The sequence below is a fragment of the Narcine bancroftii genome, chromosome 8 (assembly GCF_036971445.1).
Source record: "Narcine bancroftii isolate sNarBan1 chromosome 8, sNarBan1.hap1, whole genome shotgun sequence".
Classification (NCBI taxonomy): Eukaryota; Metazoa; Chordata; class Chondrichthyes; order Torpediniformes; family Narcinidae; genus Narcine; species Narcine bancroftii.
Window position 1 is genome coordinate 97,571,774 of NC_091476.1, and position 18,375 is coordinate 97,590,148.

General features: G+C 37.7%; 1 protein-coding gene across 5 annotated transcripts in view; it reads left to right on the forward strand.

Annotated features, from left to right (window-relative positions):
* The window catches only part of opcml (opioid binding protein/cell adhesion molecule-like), a 1,099,456-nt gene extending 1,081,393 nt beyond the window's left edge, over positions 1–18,063 (forward strand). For all 5 annotated transcript variants that reach the window (XM_069894518.1, XM_069894519.1, XM_069894522.1 and 2 more), the window contains one exon: positions 235–18,063. In XM_069894518.1, the coding sequence (XP_069750619.1) occupies positions 235–338 (104 nt within the window). In that variant the 3' untranslated portion in view covers positions 339–18,063. The remainder of the gene's footprint in view (positions 1–234) is intronic.
* Positions 18,064–18,375: the final 312 nt, after the last annotated feature.

Genomic DNA, 18,375 nt, shown 5'->3' on the forward strand with positions numbered 1-18,375 from the left:
GCTAAGCTTGAATTTTGGCTTTGACTGTGTAGGGTGGAAACTGGATTCAAGATATGCCATTTTATCATGTGACAAAGGATGAATTTTGACCTCACTGTTCCATAATATGCTTTAAAGTTTTCACGCACCTCTCAGAGACATTTCAGGTTAGGGTGAGCAACAATCTACATCAATGTAAGGTTCAAAAGTTGGTGCATGTCACTGAGCTGGTAATATGTGCTTATCACTCCACAGGTCCTGGAGCAGTGCTTGATGGAAATAACCGTGCTTCTGCAGGAGTGACTCCATCACTATGGCTACTGGTGATACTCTTCGTCCACCTCCTCTTCAAATTTTGACGTGGCGTGCCACCATTGAACAGCGCACTGCCTCTAACCCGAACAGAACAAATAAACTTTGCCCTGCACAGGCTACAAAACATCGCATATAGGTTCTGTGCTGACAAGTATTTGTTTTTTTGTGAGTCCATACTGATATTTCCCCTCTGTTGGCTGCAGGGCGCTGGTGCATAATTGCTGTCAGAACTGTTAGTTCAGTTACTGTTGATTTTCCAGTTTTTAAACCTCCATGTTTTAGCTGATGTAGTGTTTACATATTTTATGCTTTTCATGATGTTTATTTATGCAGGTACCTTTTCCTCACGTATGTAAAGCTGTCTGTGGTTTTACTAGGTGGATATATAATTTACCTGTATACTATTTGTAACTAATGTAACATGCCTATAGACCATTGGCTAATTAACAGGTGGACTGTAGCTCATTGGCTAACTGAGCAAACATTTAGCAGATAGCTGCACACTTATATCAAAAGGGGCAGTTTTACATTAAAGTTTAAGGATCTTTATCTTAGAGCAATTCTATTTCAGAAATATATCTCACTAATGTTTAGGCCCACATCGACTATCACCATAATATATAAATTGTTGAAACTAATACAATTGTATATGTCATGTATGTTAAAGTAAATATATAACTCCTCAGTTTCCATTTGATTGTGTATTATGTGTGCACATAACCAGATTTCTGCACTGAGTCCAATGTACTTACAAATTTTGCTGTGGGCTTTTTCTGTGCTGCATTGGATCTTGGGTGGAATTGCGAACCAATCACGAGAATGTGATCACCATTTGAAATGCACACTGGGAAGGCCATTTCAGCACCCTGTACTATTGGGGTCTCCAAGTTTCTGTGTTACTAGTTTATCAAAAGGGAAGCCATGTGATTGCTTAAAGTTGCAGTATCCCTTTAATTTTGTTGGCATGATGCATTTCGATGAGAAATTAAATGTAAACAATGGTACCCGTTTAAAAACTATTTCTGGCTACGTGAGATTTTGTTCTAATTTCTTTGTTGCAGAAGAGAGTTAGAATAATCTTGGAGATAATGTTAGATTTTGCACTTTTGATGTTTGGGATTATTTTACTATCAAACAATTATTGTTCGTTTATCGTTTATTGAAATTTAGGAGATCTCAATTCATGGGGTTGGCAGTGTGATCAATTGCAGTAGTCAGCTAGCCTCAGGCACCACGCGATTGTGTACTTGGATCACGTCGTAAACACATACCTAAGAACTCATCCTGTCATTAGCACTAAATCCACCACATAGCAGATTATGAAATGAAATTTTCTTACAGTCAGCACAACCAAATCTTGGAAGCAGAGTACAACATGCAATTTTTTGCTATGTAGCATGTTTAGTGCTTCTGAGATGATGATTTTTTTTTTGCAATAGTCCCACCCCCCCCACCCCCCCCCCCCACCCCGCCCGCACTATAACTGTACAAATTCAGGCTAGGTGGAATTTGTAACTTACATTTGTATTCTTTTGAAGTGCAATTGTTCCACAAGGCCACAGGGCAGATACCAGATCAAGGAAAAAAATCCAGAAATAGGAGGTATGGCAATAGTGGGAGGTGTGGTAATAGTTGCAGGAATGACGACATTAGTGGGAGATGGTGGAATACACAGGTATAAGGGTCTTGGTAACGTTATTCTGGAGTTGCGGCTTTTTTTTTTCAGTTGACTAAAATGGAACTAATGAATTGTGTTTGGATTTAATCTTTCAAATATTCAAATGCGTGCTTGAAACTTCTTGCAGCCTTCCAAGCAAAAACGTTTTGTTTGGATAGAAATGCATTGGCTAGTAAAATTACTGAAGGTTCAAATGAAGTCACAGTTCGACGTGACTGAAAGCTGAATTTGGAATCCCAATTTAATTTATTTTAGAACTTTCACAGTGAAATGAAGAACTTCAATGAATATTCCTTTAACCTCCTGAAACTGCTCTCACATTGTGAACCAGAATCACCTGACACTGTGCTGTAAATCATCCTAATTTGAAAATCATAGATGCAAATTTGGAGAGGTTGCCTTCTGAAATTGAGAAATTAATCTTGATCTATTCTAAACTTAAATGAGGAGATCAAAATCCACTTAAATTTTGTGAACGAGGTTTAATGCCCCTCACGCACCTTTTCAGAGCACGGAGGAGAGATCCTGGTCTCACAGAGTCAACCGTTTTCTGCGCATAACATCAAGTTATGGTGAAACAATACCAGCAATATTACAAAATACGTCTGAAACTGCAATGGAATGGTGATTATATTTTTGAACTTGCTTTTAAAATAACCAAATTTTTTTGGCCAATGTATCATTTCAGAGTCAATTATAACACCTTGTATCATATTGTTCCAATGAATTAACCAATCTGGCATATAATGTCTATTTTCTGTGATATTATTTGTTTCTGTTCTTTGAGAATGAAGGATTTTCTTTGATCGTCCGAGCACTAATCATGTTTTTGTCATCTAAAAAATAGCTTTTTTTATAGTAGCGGAGCAGGGCACAATGCTGAATGTTGTGAAAAACAATTGGATCAAAGCATATGGGCAAGCTGTGCCTGCATTGTGGAGTAAAGGAAGTCATAACTAAACTAAGCGGCATTTCCTTTTGTGGTAAATTAATTTGCATTTACTGCTCTTCTTGTTTTCGAGATCACCCCACACCAAACCCACATCTCCTAGCAATGATCACAAGGGGAATGCCAGCTCCCCAGATGCTGTAGAAACATTTTGCAGTGAATAAAATGTGTGCTGGTTGAGTATCTAGAGTTGTGAGTTACCCAGACATTGTTTCTTCAGATGACATTTCTCTTAGCATTGCCCTGCAACAACAGCATGGGAGGGATTCATATCTTAGTATTTGAAGGGGTATAGGTACAGATGTGTGATGCCTTTAGTGTCATGAAGATGATAGTATCTGTCTAAACGTCTTCCGCTTTTACTGAACCCTTAGCTTTTTACTGCAAAGCAAACGTTTCAGATCGATGTTCGAAAGCTTAACTCGGGGTTTGTTTTTTTTTTGCCCAGGATCTATCTGTTGTTCTACCAAAAATATTTCGGAATCGGAATCAGAATTTAGAAGGTATTTTGCGGCAGCAATCATGTTGCAAACGTACATATTAGAACCATCATAAAATATTACTATATAAAAAACATTTAAATAACAGAGCATGAAAAGTATGGCAGTATCTTTGGTTCATTGATTGTTCAGGAATCGGATTGCTGCGGGAAAGAAGTGTCCTCGTGTCTTGTTATTAGTCTCCTGTACCTTTTTCCCTGATGGTAGCAGAGTGAAGAGGGCATTGCCTGGATGGTGGGGGGTCTTTGAGGATAGAGGCTGCTTTTTAAGACACCGCCTCATTTATATGTCCTCGATGGAGTGAAGTCTAGTGCCTGTGATGTCGCAGGCTGAGTTAGCAACCCTCTGGAGTTTATTCTTGTCCTGAGAGTTGGCACCTCCATACCAGGCAGTGATGCAACCAGCTGAAATATTCTCCACGATACATCTGTAGAAGTTTACGAGAGTCATCGGTAATATACCAGATCTCCTCAGACACCTCACAAAGTATAGCCGCTGGTTAGCCTTCTTTGTGATTGCATCATCATGGAGGCTCCAGGACATTTCCTCGGAGATGTTAACACTGAAGAATACGAAGTTCTTGACCCTCTCCGCTAATGAGCCCTTGATGAGGACTGGGTCGTGGACCCCTGATTTTTAAAGAAGTGGATTTGCTTTAAAAATGTTAAAATTCTATACTTGCTGGAATGGATCTGGTGCTGATATGATGAGTAGATGTTGGCAATAATGGAGGAAGTAACTGTCTTTATATCAGAAAGTAAATGACTTTTACTGAAACCTTTTTTCTCATTATTGACATAGATTTAATCCTGGTAAATTCCTGCCATTTTCAAACAACATTATTCAAGTAATGCCGATTATTTTTTCCTCAAATATGACATCTTGGGTGCATTCCCTATAAAATGTAATTTTGAAGCCTTAAATTTGATATAAAAAAAGATTGCTCCAGTCATGAATTAATATCTAGTTATCATTATTGGTCATTTTCAAAATTTCTTTTCAATAGCTATCTTTAAGTTCAAGAATAAGAAGACTAATTACATCTGTAAAAATGGTAAATCATTTATGTGCATTCAGGCATTAGAAGTTGCACAATAATTTGATTCTTAGCTGGAAGGATATTGGGTTTCTTCCAGTTGACATGTTCTGACCTGGTTGAGATTTATCCTCAATTATATTTGGAAAAGCTTGCAAGATCTCATTGAGAAGGAAAAACTAATCATGCTTAAATACAAAATATTTTGTAACTTTTCTTTAATTGAGTTTAATCGACAGGTGTCTAACATTAAATCTGTAAATTTAGTCATGAATAAGTTGCATGGAGAATTATAAAAGAACCAACTTCACAGAATTATGGTATGCTTACACCACAGAACAAAGCCATTCTGCCCATTGATTCTGTGCTATTTCTCTGCAAGAAGAATCCAGTTGGACAACGTAGACCCAATATTTGTGCATGGGGCCCTGCAAATTATTTTCACTCGTGTACCTATCCAGCTTCTTGAATGTTACATTTGCCTTTCATACCCTGTCATTCCCAGTCTGTACCCTTATGACTTCAAATACTTTTAACAGATTCCCTTGAATCAGAAGAGCCCCAGTCAATCCAAGTTCTCATCACTCAAATCACACTAATCAATCTTCTCTGCACCTTTTCTAAAGCAATTACTCTTTCCTTGATCTGTGGTACCCAGCTCCATTTATGGCTTGACCTGTGTTTAATAAAGGTCCAATATGCACAAGATTTAGTTGCTGTCTTAGGACCTTTCCCCTTTTTGTAATGACTAGGGCTCTCTTCTTTTTAAATGCTTTTTCAACTTGCCCTATTACATGCAATGAACAATGTAGATATACCTAGAGCTCTCCGTTCTTGTAGTTCTTTTACCCTAATTTTACCTTAATTCCTTCTCCAAAAATGAAACATTTCACATGTCACATCATTAAGGTTCATTCGTCATTCATCACCTTTGCTACTAACTTTCCTATATCTTCCTTAACTTCCCTATATCTTGTTCACCTCCTCACAAATCATTCTGCCTCCAAACTTTTAATTTAAATACCCTGTGAAACATTTTGCTTATCAGCTAGCTTGGTACTGATTCACGGTGATCTGGCCCCAAAGATCCAATGTGCAATTCTCAGATTGTATATCTTTGTCCTTTCCGAATCAGTGCAACAATTTGATTCAACACAACTGAGAGAGAAAGGTAAATAGCAATCATTCTTAATCATTGTTCTTCAGTGACTGCTGCACTAGATGTGCGCTTTGTCATGTCAGAATCAGGCAGCTTTGAAGTTCTATGACAGATCAGGCGACAGATAAGTTGCCTCCACGTAGACCAGTAAAGAGGCTGTTGATGCAGGAAGTGTACCACATAGGAAGTCATGAATGTTCAGCAGAGCGGGAGTGAAAACTGGTGGGGGTGAAATGGAGGGTGTGTCTGTAAATCTTATCTTCAGCCAGAAAATAGAAATTCTGCTTCTTTCCTTCAAAATAGTGACCAAATAATCGGTGTGATCTTTCCTGTGACATGTCTACTTTTTTTCTATTATCTAACATCTTGAAATTGCCTTTGGAAATATTGAAATTATTTCTGAAAATACTGTAATTTAATATTTTTTCAGGCAGTTCTTGGAGGCATGAAATGCAGTTTCGTGGCGATGTTTTCTCACCTTAGAGTGTGGGTCAAGCAAGTCGTTGGCATGTCTGGAAGATGCCAGTCAAACTTATCAGGCAGCCGTGGCTGGTGACTCCTTCTAGACATGTGGTGTTGGCTTCTGTAATAACGTCAGAGCCACATTTTAACCGAGCGCATGAACAGGCAGTGGGGTCACAGTTCAACTTCCAGTGAATATTAGCCATATTCCTTGTGGGTTTGGGAGGATCAATAATATTTCCTGCAAATCACACAAGGAAAGTTTAAACAACATTCTTTCATTCAAGCAAGAATTTCTTGACAAACAATTTAACTTTTGGGTCTTTCAGTGCAATTGTCTTCCAACTTCCTCTCCAGAATGAGTGAGAAATCAGCTGATTGATGTTCAATCTGGTTCTTGAGATTAAAAGTAAAACTTCATCTTATTTCTTGAAGAGTGGATGAGTTTTTAGCTCACTCTGATGCCCAACCTCTGACATAGTATTCTAATTATAGAGCCAGTGTCTATGGTAGGAATAGAGTAGGAATGGAGTTAGGCTTTCTCCCTCAAAAGGCCTGTCTGGGCCATTCTCTCTCAGTGCCTTAACTCAAGGTTCTGAGATGCCTCTATTCCACTGTTGGGAGATTCATTTTCTATGATGTTCAAGTGATCAGAAATGGCCACAGATATCAGCCAAATTCAGATGATTGATTGTCACAAATTTCTCCAGCTCCCCACTCCCTTTGAACATGACAGTTTCATCTCCAGATCCCTTATGCCAGATTTTCAAAAGAAATTAAATCCCCATAATTGGTCGGCATCCCAATCTGCTCTTTGCTATCAGGTAAAGAATTGAACTGCTTTCAGAATGTGGATAAACAAACTTTAAAATTGACCACTCCTGCTAACATCATGATGACCCTAATTTCAGGATGCTAGTTTACTTATTAAATATTGGAAAAGGATGTTCAGGTTTGCTGAAGAAAATTCTAAATTTTGCATTTTAAATGGGCTTCAGTGCAAGATACTGTCCACAGTGCAAAAAAAAAATTTGAGTTGGGAGAACCTTAAGCCTGAAAACAAAGCAGGGAAATATCAATTCTTGGCCCATCTAAATGAATTGATATTGGTTGTTTATTACTTTAAACATGGGAAATACTGCTGACAGTTGGAATATTGTTCTGATGGGAGTGAAGCGGCACTTGCAATTTTTGTTAAAATTCCAACCATTCAAGTTTCACTGTCCAGGTCACGAATCAATTCATTTTGCATTCTTGTATCCTTTTACGAACTGGATCCATTTACTTCACTGGGATCAACCTTTTTGTCATTTAATAAGGGAGTGTATAGTTGTGTAAAAACAAAGATGATAAATTTCCTTGGAGTTTCTTGAGTTTCTGGGTCTTTACAGCTGTGGAAAAGTTTTGGAAATTTGCATTCAACTGCAGTCTTGCTTCATACTTGGATAGGATACAGCGTAGAAGTGCGAGGTCCAATAGCTTACACTCTGGGCAAATAGATAATCAGCCAGCAGACTAAGAGCAATGAAAATCTCAATGGCATTGAATCCACTGACAAAACCAAAACCTTTTTCTTCCGACTTCCATAGACCATGTCACTAATGCCTAAAATGGAACAGTACATGTTTATGTTTTTGTAGAAGTAAAAGGTAATATTGTAGCTTGACCTTGGTAGGACTGTTCATCTGTCTGTCTCAGCAGGAGACATGTACTCCTGCCATATAGGTAAGAACATGTACTTGCTCTCTCTTTTGATCCATCTTTTAATATTGTCACTCTTGATTGTCATAAAGACCTACCAATACCCAATGCAAGCTGCTATGAGATAGTTCATGATCTTTCCTTGCGGTTGGTTCTGGCCATTCCAGGTATTACTTCCATCTTTGCATAGAAAAAAATCTGCTATTTGATGAAGTGATATAAAGCTGGAGATATCACTTGTACAATTTGAAGACTGATTGGTTTATTTTGTGAACATGTGCTGTAAAACACAAAAGTCTGTTGACACTTTGGTTGAAGTAAAAACACGATGCAGGAGAAACTCAGCAGGTCAAACAGTGAACCTTTATAGAGCAAAGTTAAAGATACATAACCAACATTTCAGGCTTGATTGCCTTCATGAAGGTATGGACAAAATGACAAAAAAAATCCCAAAAAGGTCATTTTGTCCATACCTTGATGGAGGACTCAAGACTCATATGTTGGTTAGGTACCTTTATCTTTGCTCTATAAAGTATACTGTTTGACCTGCTGAGTTTCTCCACCATTGTGTTTTCACTGTAAGATAGTTATTTTTTTTCTCAATTTTGCTTGTATCCCTTTGAAAGAAGACTGTCTCTGCTATATTTCCACTCTTAAATAAACCAGAAGAATTCCAAGTAATCAAACCAATCCTGTTAGATATCAAACATGTCCTGCCTGCAATCTGTAGCACCCGGTGACCATCACTAGATCCATGGTTAGCTTTGCTCATGAGTGTGTTCATATTTGCATCTCCTTTCCATGCAAAGCAGGCAGTTAAGTTGAATTGCCAAAGGTAGGGGGGAGTCTAAAGAACGTATGTACCTGCCGAAGTAACAGTTATGTTCAAGCTTCTTTCATAAGGCTGTCCCCAAAGGTCAAATCTGCTCCAGGCATTCTGATCATAGTAAACAAAAGATAGGCATCGAAGAAAATCTCCCTCCCACTTTAATTTGGATATCCAATGTTACATCGTGCCACTTTAAAAAAAATTAAGAGACAAATAAGAAATCCAGAATAACACAGCAACTGGTATTCCATGTTTATACAAAGCTGAACTGTTGTCTCATGACTTGCGCATCACCATCATATGAATAAAGACAGGTTGATCCTAACAATTTGCTCTGAACTATTTGTATTAAAACTGCAGATCCTTTTCATCACATTTTCAAGTGGGTACTTAATCCTACTCTTGCAGTTTTATTTTTAATTGAGAGATGCTACTCCATAACAGGTCCTCCGGCCCACGAGCCTGCGCTGCCCAACTACGCCCACGTGACCAATTATCAAGTAACCCCATACATCTTTGGAATGTGGGAGAAACAGGAGAGAGTGTGGGAAATTATCACCAAGGAGCAATAATGACAAATTACTCTTCATGTTAGTCCCATAATAATTCCTTTCTATTCTGATTGTGTTTGTCGAAAAACCCATGTTGTTCTATTAATTAGCGTCAATGTAGATTTCCATGGGCAAGTTAGCAGGCATGAATTGATAATGTGGCACTGAGATGTAATTGTGGAACAATTAATCATCCTTGCTAGGAATTGTGGCAATATCATATACTTAGGGCTAGAGTTAGTTTTGTTTTGACTTTGGTTAGTTTGTAATTTTAATACTGAGATATAATTTTTACAAACAAAATTACAAGATGAATCTTAAGATAGATAAATCAACTTTTGACTTCAACAAAGAATTAGCCCTGGGATTGGTGATACCTGCACATTTAATGTCGGCCAAATAACTAACGTTGTGACTATTGTAATTGTTTTCTGCCTTTTGGAGTCACTCCATCACTGCCTAGTGAATATAAAATATCAAGCATCTACTTTTCTTTGCTAAGAAAATATTTAATGTTTAATTCAGATATATTTTTGGTTATTATTGGTGAAAACAGAAAAAAAAACTATATTCTAACCCAAAAGAGAATACCAAATAAAAACAGGGACAGAGAGGTAAAACATGGTGTATGGAATTGTATGGAAGAAAGGAGAGTAGATATTATAAGGGATATTACACAGTAGTCTGGAAGATATTACAGGCGGGCTATTAGACAACCTAGATTGTGTTGTATGGGCAAAAGGAGGTAAAAAATGGGAGGGAAGGATTATGCACACATGCTGTATTGATGGTATGTAAACGGAACAATTTGTATTAAATGCAGGGATTTATTTCCCTCTAAATTCATCATTACAATGTACCCCCAAATGTTTTTTTTTAACTTATTTCTTTCTCAGGAGTTTCCTTTTCAGTTCCTTTTTCCATGTTAACAAGGTGAATAATGAAAATGTGCTTTTCTGCCACATGTTGCTGCATGGTGCGACGGATATTATTTCTAACCTCTTTAGTTGGATTATTACTAACCTGTTAGTACATCACAGTCCTTGATCTGATGTCACATCACATGTCAGTTCAATAGAATAAATTGCACTCAATATTTTCTGTTGTGGCAACACCACTACCAGGATAAATCCATGTTATTGTTCACATTAAATAACCATTTTAGGCCAGAAGATAAAGGTTCAGATGATTATGAAGGATATTCTAGATTTATCTCTTGAGCGTATGACCTTTTCTAAACACTCACTTTTTGTCCCAAAAGCAGATCTCTCTGAGAGTAACTTTACCAGCCTCTCTCCCTCGGTATCGAAGCTGATGCCAGTTTTGGCACATTCCTAACTCTGCAAGGATAGATTTAGATTTAATTCACATTCTAAAGTCTTCAATGCAGTCTTAGTGCTATATTACCTGTCGGGGTCTCCTCCACCTGAAATATTAAATCATGATCCCTGCTTACTCTCGCATATGATCCCATTATTAATTTGAGGAAGAGAAACTCTATCCTTAACTGTAATGCTGGTCTTCATTACAATGCCATGATTTGGAGTATTTCCTACAACTGACTTCAGTCTGTGCAGGATCTGTAAGTTCTCCTGTCTTATGGTTTTTATATTGGTGCTCATGTTTCTTCCCACATCCCAAAGACATGAAGGCTGGTAAGATTTCTGCCACTGTAAATTGACCCTACTGCAGATGTTAGTAGCAAAAGTTGGGGGAATGAAATGGGTTTTGTAAGTTTTCTATATTATTTGAGTAAATGGAATTCTTTTTACTGATGGAACTTGGCAACAATATCTGCATTGCCGTGTACCACCTGTGGTTAATATAGAAATAAGCTGGAATTGGAGTGTCTGTGCTTTATAGTGAATGTCAAGCCTGGCTGAGGAGTTTAAAATTAAACTTTTTGGAAAATCGAAAGAAACTGGCATTAAACATTCCAGGTGCTGAAATACTCAGCATCTGTGGAGAGTGAGGATAAGATCAAAGGTCATTGATTTAAAACAACTCCACTTATCTCTCCCGAGATGCTGTTTGACTTGTAGGGCATTTCCAGCACCTCTTGTCCAGCTGCTTGAATTGTCCCATTTTATGAAACATTCGCCTACTCGCGGTACTGAAGTGTATGATTTTTACTTCATTTCCAAAACGGGTTTCATTTATTGCAGGGATTGATATTTCTTTGATGCAATTCTACAGATGTATAGTGTTAATGGAACTGGAGATGAGTATCCATTCAGTCTTAATGAAAGAGTTGGTTTTAATTTTATTGACTTGCTGCAGAAAAAATGCTGAATAGATGCTTTAGTTATGACTTCTTTTGGCAAGATTTCATTCCAAAATGTCCAAATAATATCAAACCAAATTTATATCAGTTCATTTTGCTAATAACCACAGGATATAGCTCTGGAAGTTGTGTAGGGGCCACTGTAGAGTGTTAGCTCAGTGAAGACGAAGTGCTTAAGCAAGCATACAAAGAAGGAATTATTTTCACCACAATACTGGTTCTAATTATTTAATTCCCAAACATTCACACCAAAAGTAATTCCAAGACAACTAATTAACACATATTACAAAGAAATACTTAGAAAGAGGACATCACTTTGCACATCTCATGCTTGATCCTTCAATGTTCCACATCAAAGTAGTATTTTCTCTGCTCGTTCCAGAAAAAACGTTTACAAAGTAGTATCTAAATACACTGGTTCTCAACCTTTTCTTTCCACTCGCACCACTTTAAATAATCCCTATGACATAGGTGTTCTGCGATAAGTAAAGGATTGATGACGGTGGTATGTGAGTGGAAAGAAAAAGTTTGGAAACCAAATCGTACCTAACTCCAAAGGAAATGAGTCAATGACAATTTTTCTCAAGCAAAATATTTCAGTAACGATTGGGTTGAGAGCAGAGATTCTCAACCTTCCCTTCCCACCCACATACCACACATTAGGGTTCGAGTTAAGCCATCACTCACAGAGCACCGATGGCATAGGGAGTACTTAAAGTGGTATGTCAGTGGAAAGAAAAAGGTTGGGAACCACTGATCTAGAAAATAGGATCCCTCATGTCAGCTTTTCATGAGCAAATCCTCCATAAGATCATGCATAACCCAAGTTAGTTTCCTTTTTCAGGTGAATGCATACCAGTCAAGGAAGTGGCTTGTTCCTGTAGGCATGTAATTCACCTTGGCTTGTTTAGAATTTTTCTAGTGCTAGTCAAGCAAGATCTGAATGTCACATATTCTACCTTGCCAGGATAAATAAGAGGTTTTGACAGCAACCTGCAATTAGCTGGAAAGCACACAGAACTTGGCGGCAACCACTTCAGCACATCTATTCTGTCATTGACACTCTTCCCTCAGCATCTGCCAGCCTCAGTTTTGTTCAACTTAGGATTTGCTCATTGAATTACATTCTGCACATCAGAGCCACATCTCTGCCTGAGTGAGGATTCCTCATCTCACAAAGACACTCAAGAGATGGAAGCCCAAATGGATTGATGATGGCATGTGGGCTGTGGCTGCCCAGTTATTATCAAACGTCATCACGTTCCTCTGACCTTGTTCTGCTACACCTTCCTGATGCAACTTCTATTCTGTGACTGCATTGGCGAGTTCATTTCAAGTCCAGGTTAGAGAGTATTAAATGTAAGGAAAGGTAAGACAAATTTGGAATTTTTTTTCTGAAGTATCAGAAACTGAGGGCAACCTAATAGAAATATATTGTTTTTTGAGAGTATATATAGGGTAGATATTCTGATTTATTTTTTTTAAGAGGTTAAATATTAGAGAGCAGAAGTTTAAATTGAAAGGGAAAAAATTGCAGACAACTTTTTACGTAAAGAGAGATCAATGCTGAGAATACACAGCCAGGTGAGGAGGTAGAGGCAGATAGTGTATGATCAAAAATTTTAAGAAATATTTAGGCTAGTGAGACATGTGAACAGGCAGCAAATAGAGGGACACAGAGCAGCATGATTGCCACAGACATGGTGGGCGGTCATATTTGTTCCAATGATACTCTGGCACTCCTCTATTTACCAGCATGGCTTGCTTGTCAGTAACTAACCGTGGATCAGGAAACAATCAGGCCCAGTTACAGGCTTAAATACTACTGTTGCACGTTATTTCTAACATATATTTAATCAATTTTGCATTTTTTTTTAAAGATCCATTTGTGCAATAATGCTACACATCCCACAAGTTCACCATGGAAGAAAGTGAAATGCAATCACTATAAAAAGGTTAACTATTTTGTTATACAGTGTACACAAAGCAACTCAAACCAATAAGTTGTGCACAGTGTATGACAAAAGTATCAAGACTTTGCATTCAATAAGGCCTGAAGAAATATTTTTACTGAAGTTATCTGTTCTCTGTTACATTCACATATTCTTCTCAGGCAGTTTAGTAGAAAGCTCTAATTGAAGAGACATTTCTAAATGCCATGATCACTTTTAAAACTGTAAAGAGGCATTCATCTATCTGATAATACACATCATCTTTCCAGCAATGTATCAGTGGAGTACATTCAATAGTGTTTAGTTGCACGGATGACAAGACATAGAACCATAACCATATAACTATTTAGGGAGCGGAAACAGGCCATGTTGGCCTTTTGAGTCCGCACCGGTTCACTGATTTTGTGTGCCCTCTAATGGTCCCGCATGAAGTTAATTGTTTCATGCAGGAGCGAGAGGTTTATCAAACACTGCTTCCATTGTGCCATCCCATTCTGGAAGGTAACACAAATAGAACAATAGATTTGGCTGCCTGCTGTAATGGTGAAAAGAGTAGAAGAGAAGGGTGTGATGGAAAGCATTGAGCTGTCAACATTAACCTTGATCATGTGGTCAGTTCAGTGATTGAGACAGCAGAAAATCCAACAAGGCATCTAATCTTGAAGGTCCTTTGGGCACAACAAATAAGAAGAAGGTTAAAGAGAAGCCGTGCACAGAGGCAGGAGAACAATTGCAGTATTGTGCAGCAAGGATATCCATACAGATGTTGTCTGGCTTATTGAAGACCTTCATGCAAATTCTTCTGGGCTCTGCTCTCAGATGAACTATTTGAATCTTTTTTCCCATGAATTAATGAAGTAATCATCCATAGGAAAAGCTAATGATTTCTCTGTGAACTTCAGGTGAGATCAAATGATGCAAACCGCCAAGCCACCTCTTGTTAACACGCACTTTATTAAAAGTGCTGATAGTTTTCCTGTTGAATCACAACTCAGCTTCTCCCAAACGTTCTCAAGGCTAAATATTTCAACTTGTTATTTTGGGGGAAACCTTTCATTTTTGGCTTGCGGAAAATTTAGTTTGGAGACAACCATCACCTCACTTGTGGACCCCCTGTGTTATCCGCTCAAGAAAGACAAGAAGCTGCAAGTAATGTGTGATAGAAGTGGACAATATTCCTCTCCTGTGGCTAACAACACCTGTAAATCTTTCTGAAATTATCCACCAAGCAATTCTGATAAAGGTGAAAATTATATTAGGATGCTAGACCAATTAACTCATAATTATTTTGCTTGCATTAATGTTACCATGTAGGCATTTAAATTCTGATTGGGAAATGGACTAATTGATGACCTGGGTAAATACTCAATGAGATTTTGTTCCCCTATTGTCGCAGTTTTTAGATTGTTATGAGACCAGAGGATCATAAACCCAGCAGCAATAGATATTCACCAACACAAATGGTAACTTAAACAAAAGTTGCTTTTAATTATTTTTAAACATGAAAACAGAATCAAACTTTAACTTATCTCTATTGACTTACTTAACCTAACTTAACCCCCTTCTAATTCTAAGCGCACATGTAGGCAATGTGTGAATAAGTTCAGAAAAGTTCTTTGGTTCACAGTCCAATCTCACTTCTCATTCCTCCAAGTTCACTGGATGCAGGCAATTCTTATACTGTCCACAGAATTTAACATTTATAAAGTTCACCAGGCTTTGGTGCTTGAAAGGTAAATGGTTATTGATTAGGAAGGTTCTTGTTGGTTTTCAGAGAGAGATTTGTTGTTCCTTTTACTTCCATCAGCTACTCCAGTGTCTTGGTGATGAAACTTGCCCCTTCAGGGTTCTCCAGATGATAACCTCTTTCTTTCCGGTCATCACAGAGTTCCTTTTTTGTTTCTCTTATTCCAAGTGAAACATTAGACAGCCAGTCCTCTCCTCTTGCATAAACCACAAGAGCTTTGACCAGCTCGTCTTCCAAATGAGCTTGCCAGCTTTTCCTGTTCCAGTCCCAGCTACTTCAGTTGGCTGTAACACTGTTAAGTGATCTCTGTATCTCTCCCTCTCTCTGAGAGAAAGGCTGTTTGACTCTCTCTGCTTGCAACACCACATGACCCTCTTACAACAGCAAGCTCTCCTCCAGACAGTAGCAGCTCCAACATGCCTTTTACAAACAACAATCCATTAGTGAAGTTTCTTGAGCACTCTTCAGAGCTCTTGCAAAACCTGTGTGGCTGATAGGTCTAGCATGGGGCAGAGCTCCAATACTTCAAATAAGATCTGTTTTAAAGTGTTTGTATGTAACCTACTCTAACAAACCTTCCCCAATTTCTCTCCCAATAACATATCTATATATATACTCTGCATACTCTGTCACCAGAAATAAATGAGGAGACAGCCAGATGATAATTGCATGCAATATTTTTCAGCCTGTCAAGTGCAGTTTACAGTGGTAGATTTTTGATACCAGAGAAAAAGGAGAGAAGCCAAAATGTAGAGTTTTAAAAAATTAATTATAAGTACTGCAGATTCTGTTGTATTCGTTCATTTCTTTGTGGCTCATTTGGTGTTTTGTAGGATAACATCCAATTGCAGAGAAGTGGAAATCCCAGTTAAGATGATCCTTCATTCTTTGAGTGAAATAAAAAAGTCTGCAGATGCTGTGATTAGAGAAAATATACAAAAGTGCTGGAGAATCTCAGCAGGCCCCATAGCATCTAAATGAAGGCCTGAGCCCTTCATCAAAGCCTGAAACATTAGTCATATATCTTTGCCTCTTGTGGATGCTGCGAGGCCTGTTGAGTTTCTCCAGCACTTTTGATGAGTTTGACATATTTCCATTCCATTCATGTTCAGACCTCAAAACCATAACAATGCTGTTATATTAAATGGCATATTTTTGATTCTAAATTAAATTCGAGGGTGACATGGTTCACCTGCATGGTGGTTAGCGCAATGCTATTACAGTGCCAGGAGCCCAGGCTCAAATCCAGCGCTGTCTGTAAAGAGATTGTGCATTCACACACTGAAATAAAGAAAACAAAGGCATCCATAGCCTTGAAGGCTCATTGGGCTTCAAATGGTTTTGCTTGTAACATTGAGAATTTGATTTCCCAGTTAGAATGGACTACTTTTTAACCAAGTGAAAAGAATTTGTTATTGGTAACTGTTATTCTTACACCTGTTTATCACTGGTGACGAAAGGTTACATTTCTCTTGACATTCTTCCTCCCCCTGAGGTTTGGTGGGTGTCAGTCAATGTTGCAATCCTACACAAAGAATGGAAATGGGACGGGACATTGTTCTGGGATTCTGAATTAATTCAATTAAAATAATCATGGCAGCAGAGATAGATCTGGGTTTTTTTTTTAGCGGTTTTTATTTGGGTACCAGTCCAGGTACAAAGTGCAATCAATGCTATGTTTCCGCCACCATGTAATCTCCTCTCCTGCCTCCCTCTTAAATATCCAAACATTCTGTGATATGCATTAATGAACTGCAAAGACCCCTGTGATCACTTGGAATCTAAGAGCAATAAGATGAACCTGCTAGTGCAGAATTACTGTTCACATTCCAGTACTTGCCTCTCCACACATTTGAATGGTTGTATGTGCTTCATCTACTTACTGACACTGTACATAGGATAGTGAATACCCAGATGAAGAGGATCACTTGTAATGTATACTATGTATTTTAAAAGTTCCCGAGGAAAATGAAATCAGCAGTATATCACCAAGAATGAGTCATCTGAACACAAAGTTAACACTTTTTAATTGCATGCAAATTATAATATAGATATTTTTAAAGATTATATATATATGTGATAAATTAAGTTAGCTTGTTCAAACAATGATCATTTAAAATTTAAGTTGTGTAACTGAAAATAATGAGAGTATGAATAATATATGAATCAAATGAAAATGGTTTCAGTGCTAATTTTCTTCCAGCTAAAAGGACATATTATCATAAAAGACCAATGTTTAATGACTTAAGATGAAGAGTTCTCTAGTTCCAATGTTTCTGATATGCTTAACTGCAAGGATTGATCACCTTAACTGCAAAAAAAATATATAGGTGGATTCTTGCAACATGTTGCAACAATATCAGAAGTCCTATCGACAATAATGTCAGCTGCTTCTACTTGGTTTTCAATTGTCTGCAGTGCAGTCTTCCCATTGCCAATGGATATATCACCAAAATGTCAAATTTTGTTATCAGGAAGCTAAGTTTTCAAAATTTGCTATTGTCACCCGTTAAGCTAGCTCAAACCTGATGTGTTTTATGATGCTGTCTTTGAAAGAAATTCCATTGTGTCACAATATAACTCTCTAAATTTGCTATTGTGGTTTTTATCTATTAATGTCATTGCAGTTCGGAATTGGGCACAAATTAATAAAACAATCCCGTGTTATACAGTGGAATTTTTACTGAGAATTAAGACAGTCTTCTTGTAATGTATCTAAAAAGTCTAATGTTTTATGATTGCTGAAGTATGCTATAAAAAAAACCTCTCCTCTGTAAAATAATGCTTAATTGTTTCCCCTGTGTGACAGATGTGATGCTGTTAATATTACTGTAGTTGTGTTTGTGTATGTTTTAATAAGGATGCAGTGTAATTGCCATACAATAATCAACCTTCTAATAAATATGTCATTTTATGATGGAGTTCTTTTTATCCTTTCTTTTATCTGAATTGCTTTTTTTTTTGTAAAACTCAGGATGTTCATATAAAACTAATCACTCTTGCAGGGGGAGAGCCATTCTGCAGGGGAAGGGCTTACTCCACATAAAATAAAAGGGATACAGTAAGCTCTTCACTGAGGTGTGCCAGGTCCTGCAATGTTGCACGAGTTAATTTTTTTTAATAATGCACTCAGTTTCGGGAATGTGACCGCGACAAATGTCAGTGGCTGCTTCTGTGCATCGTACCGCTTAGGCAACTCTGTGTTAAGTGGATCGTGATTGGTGGCTGTGTCG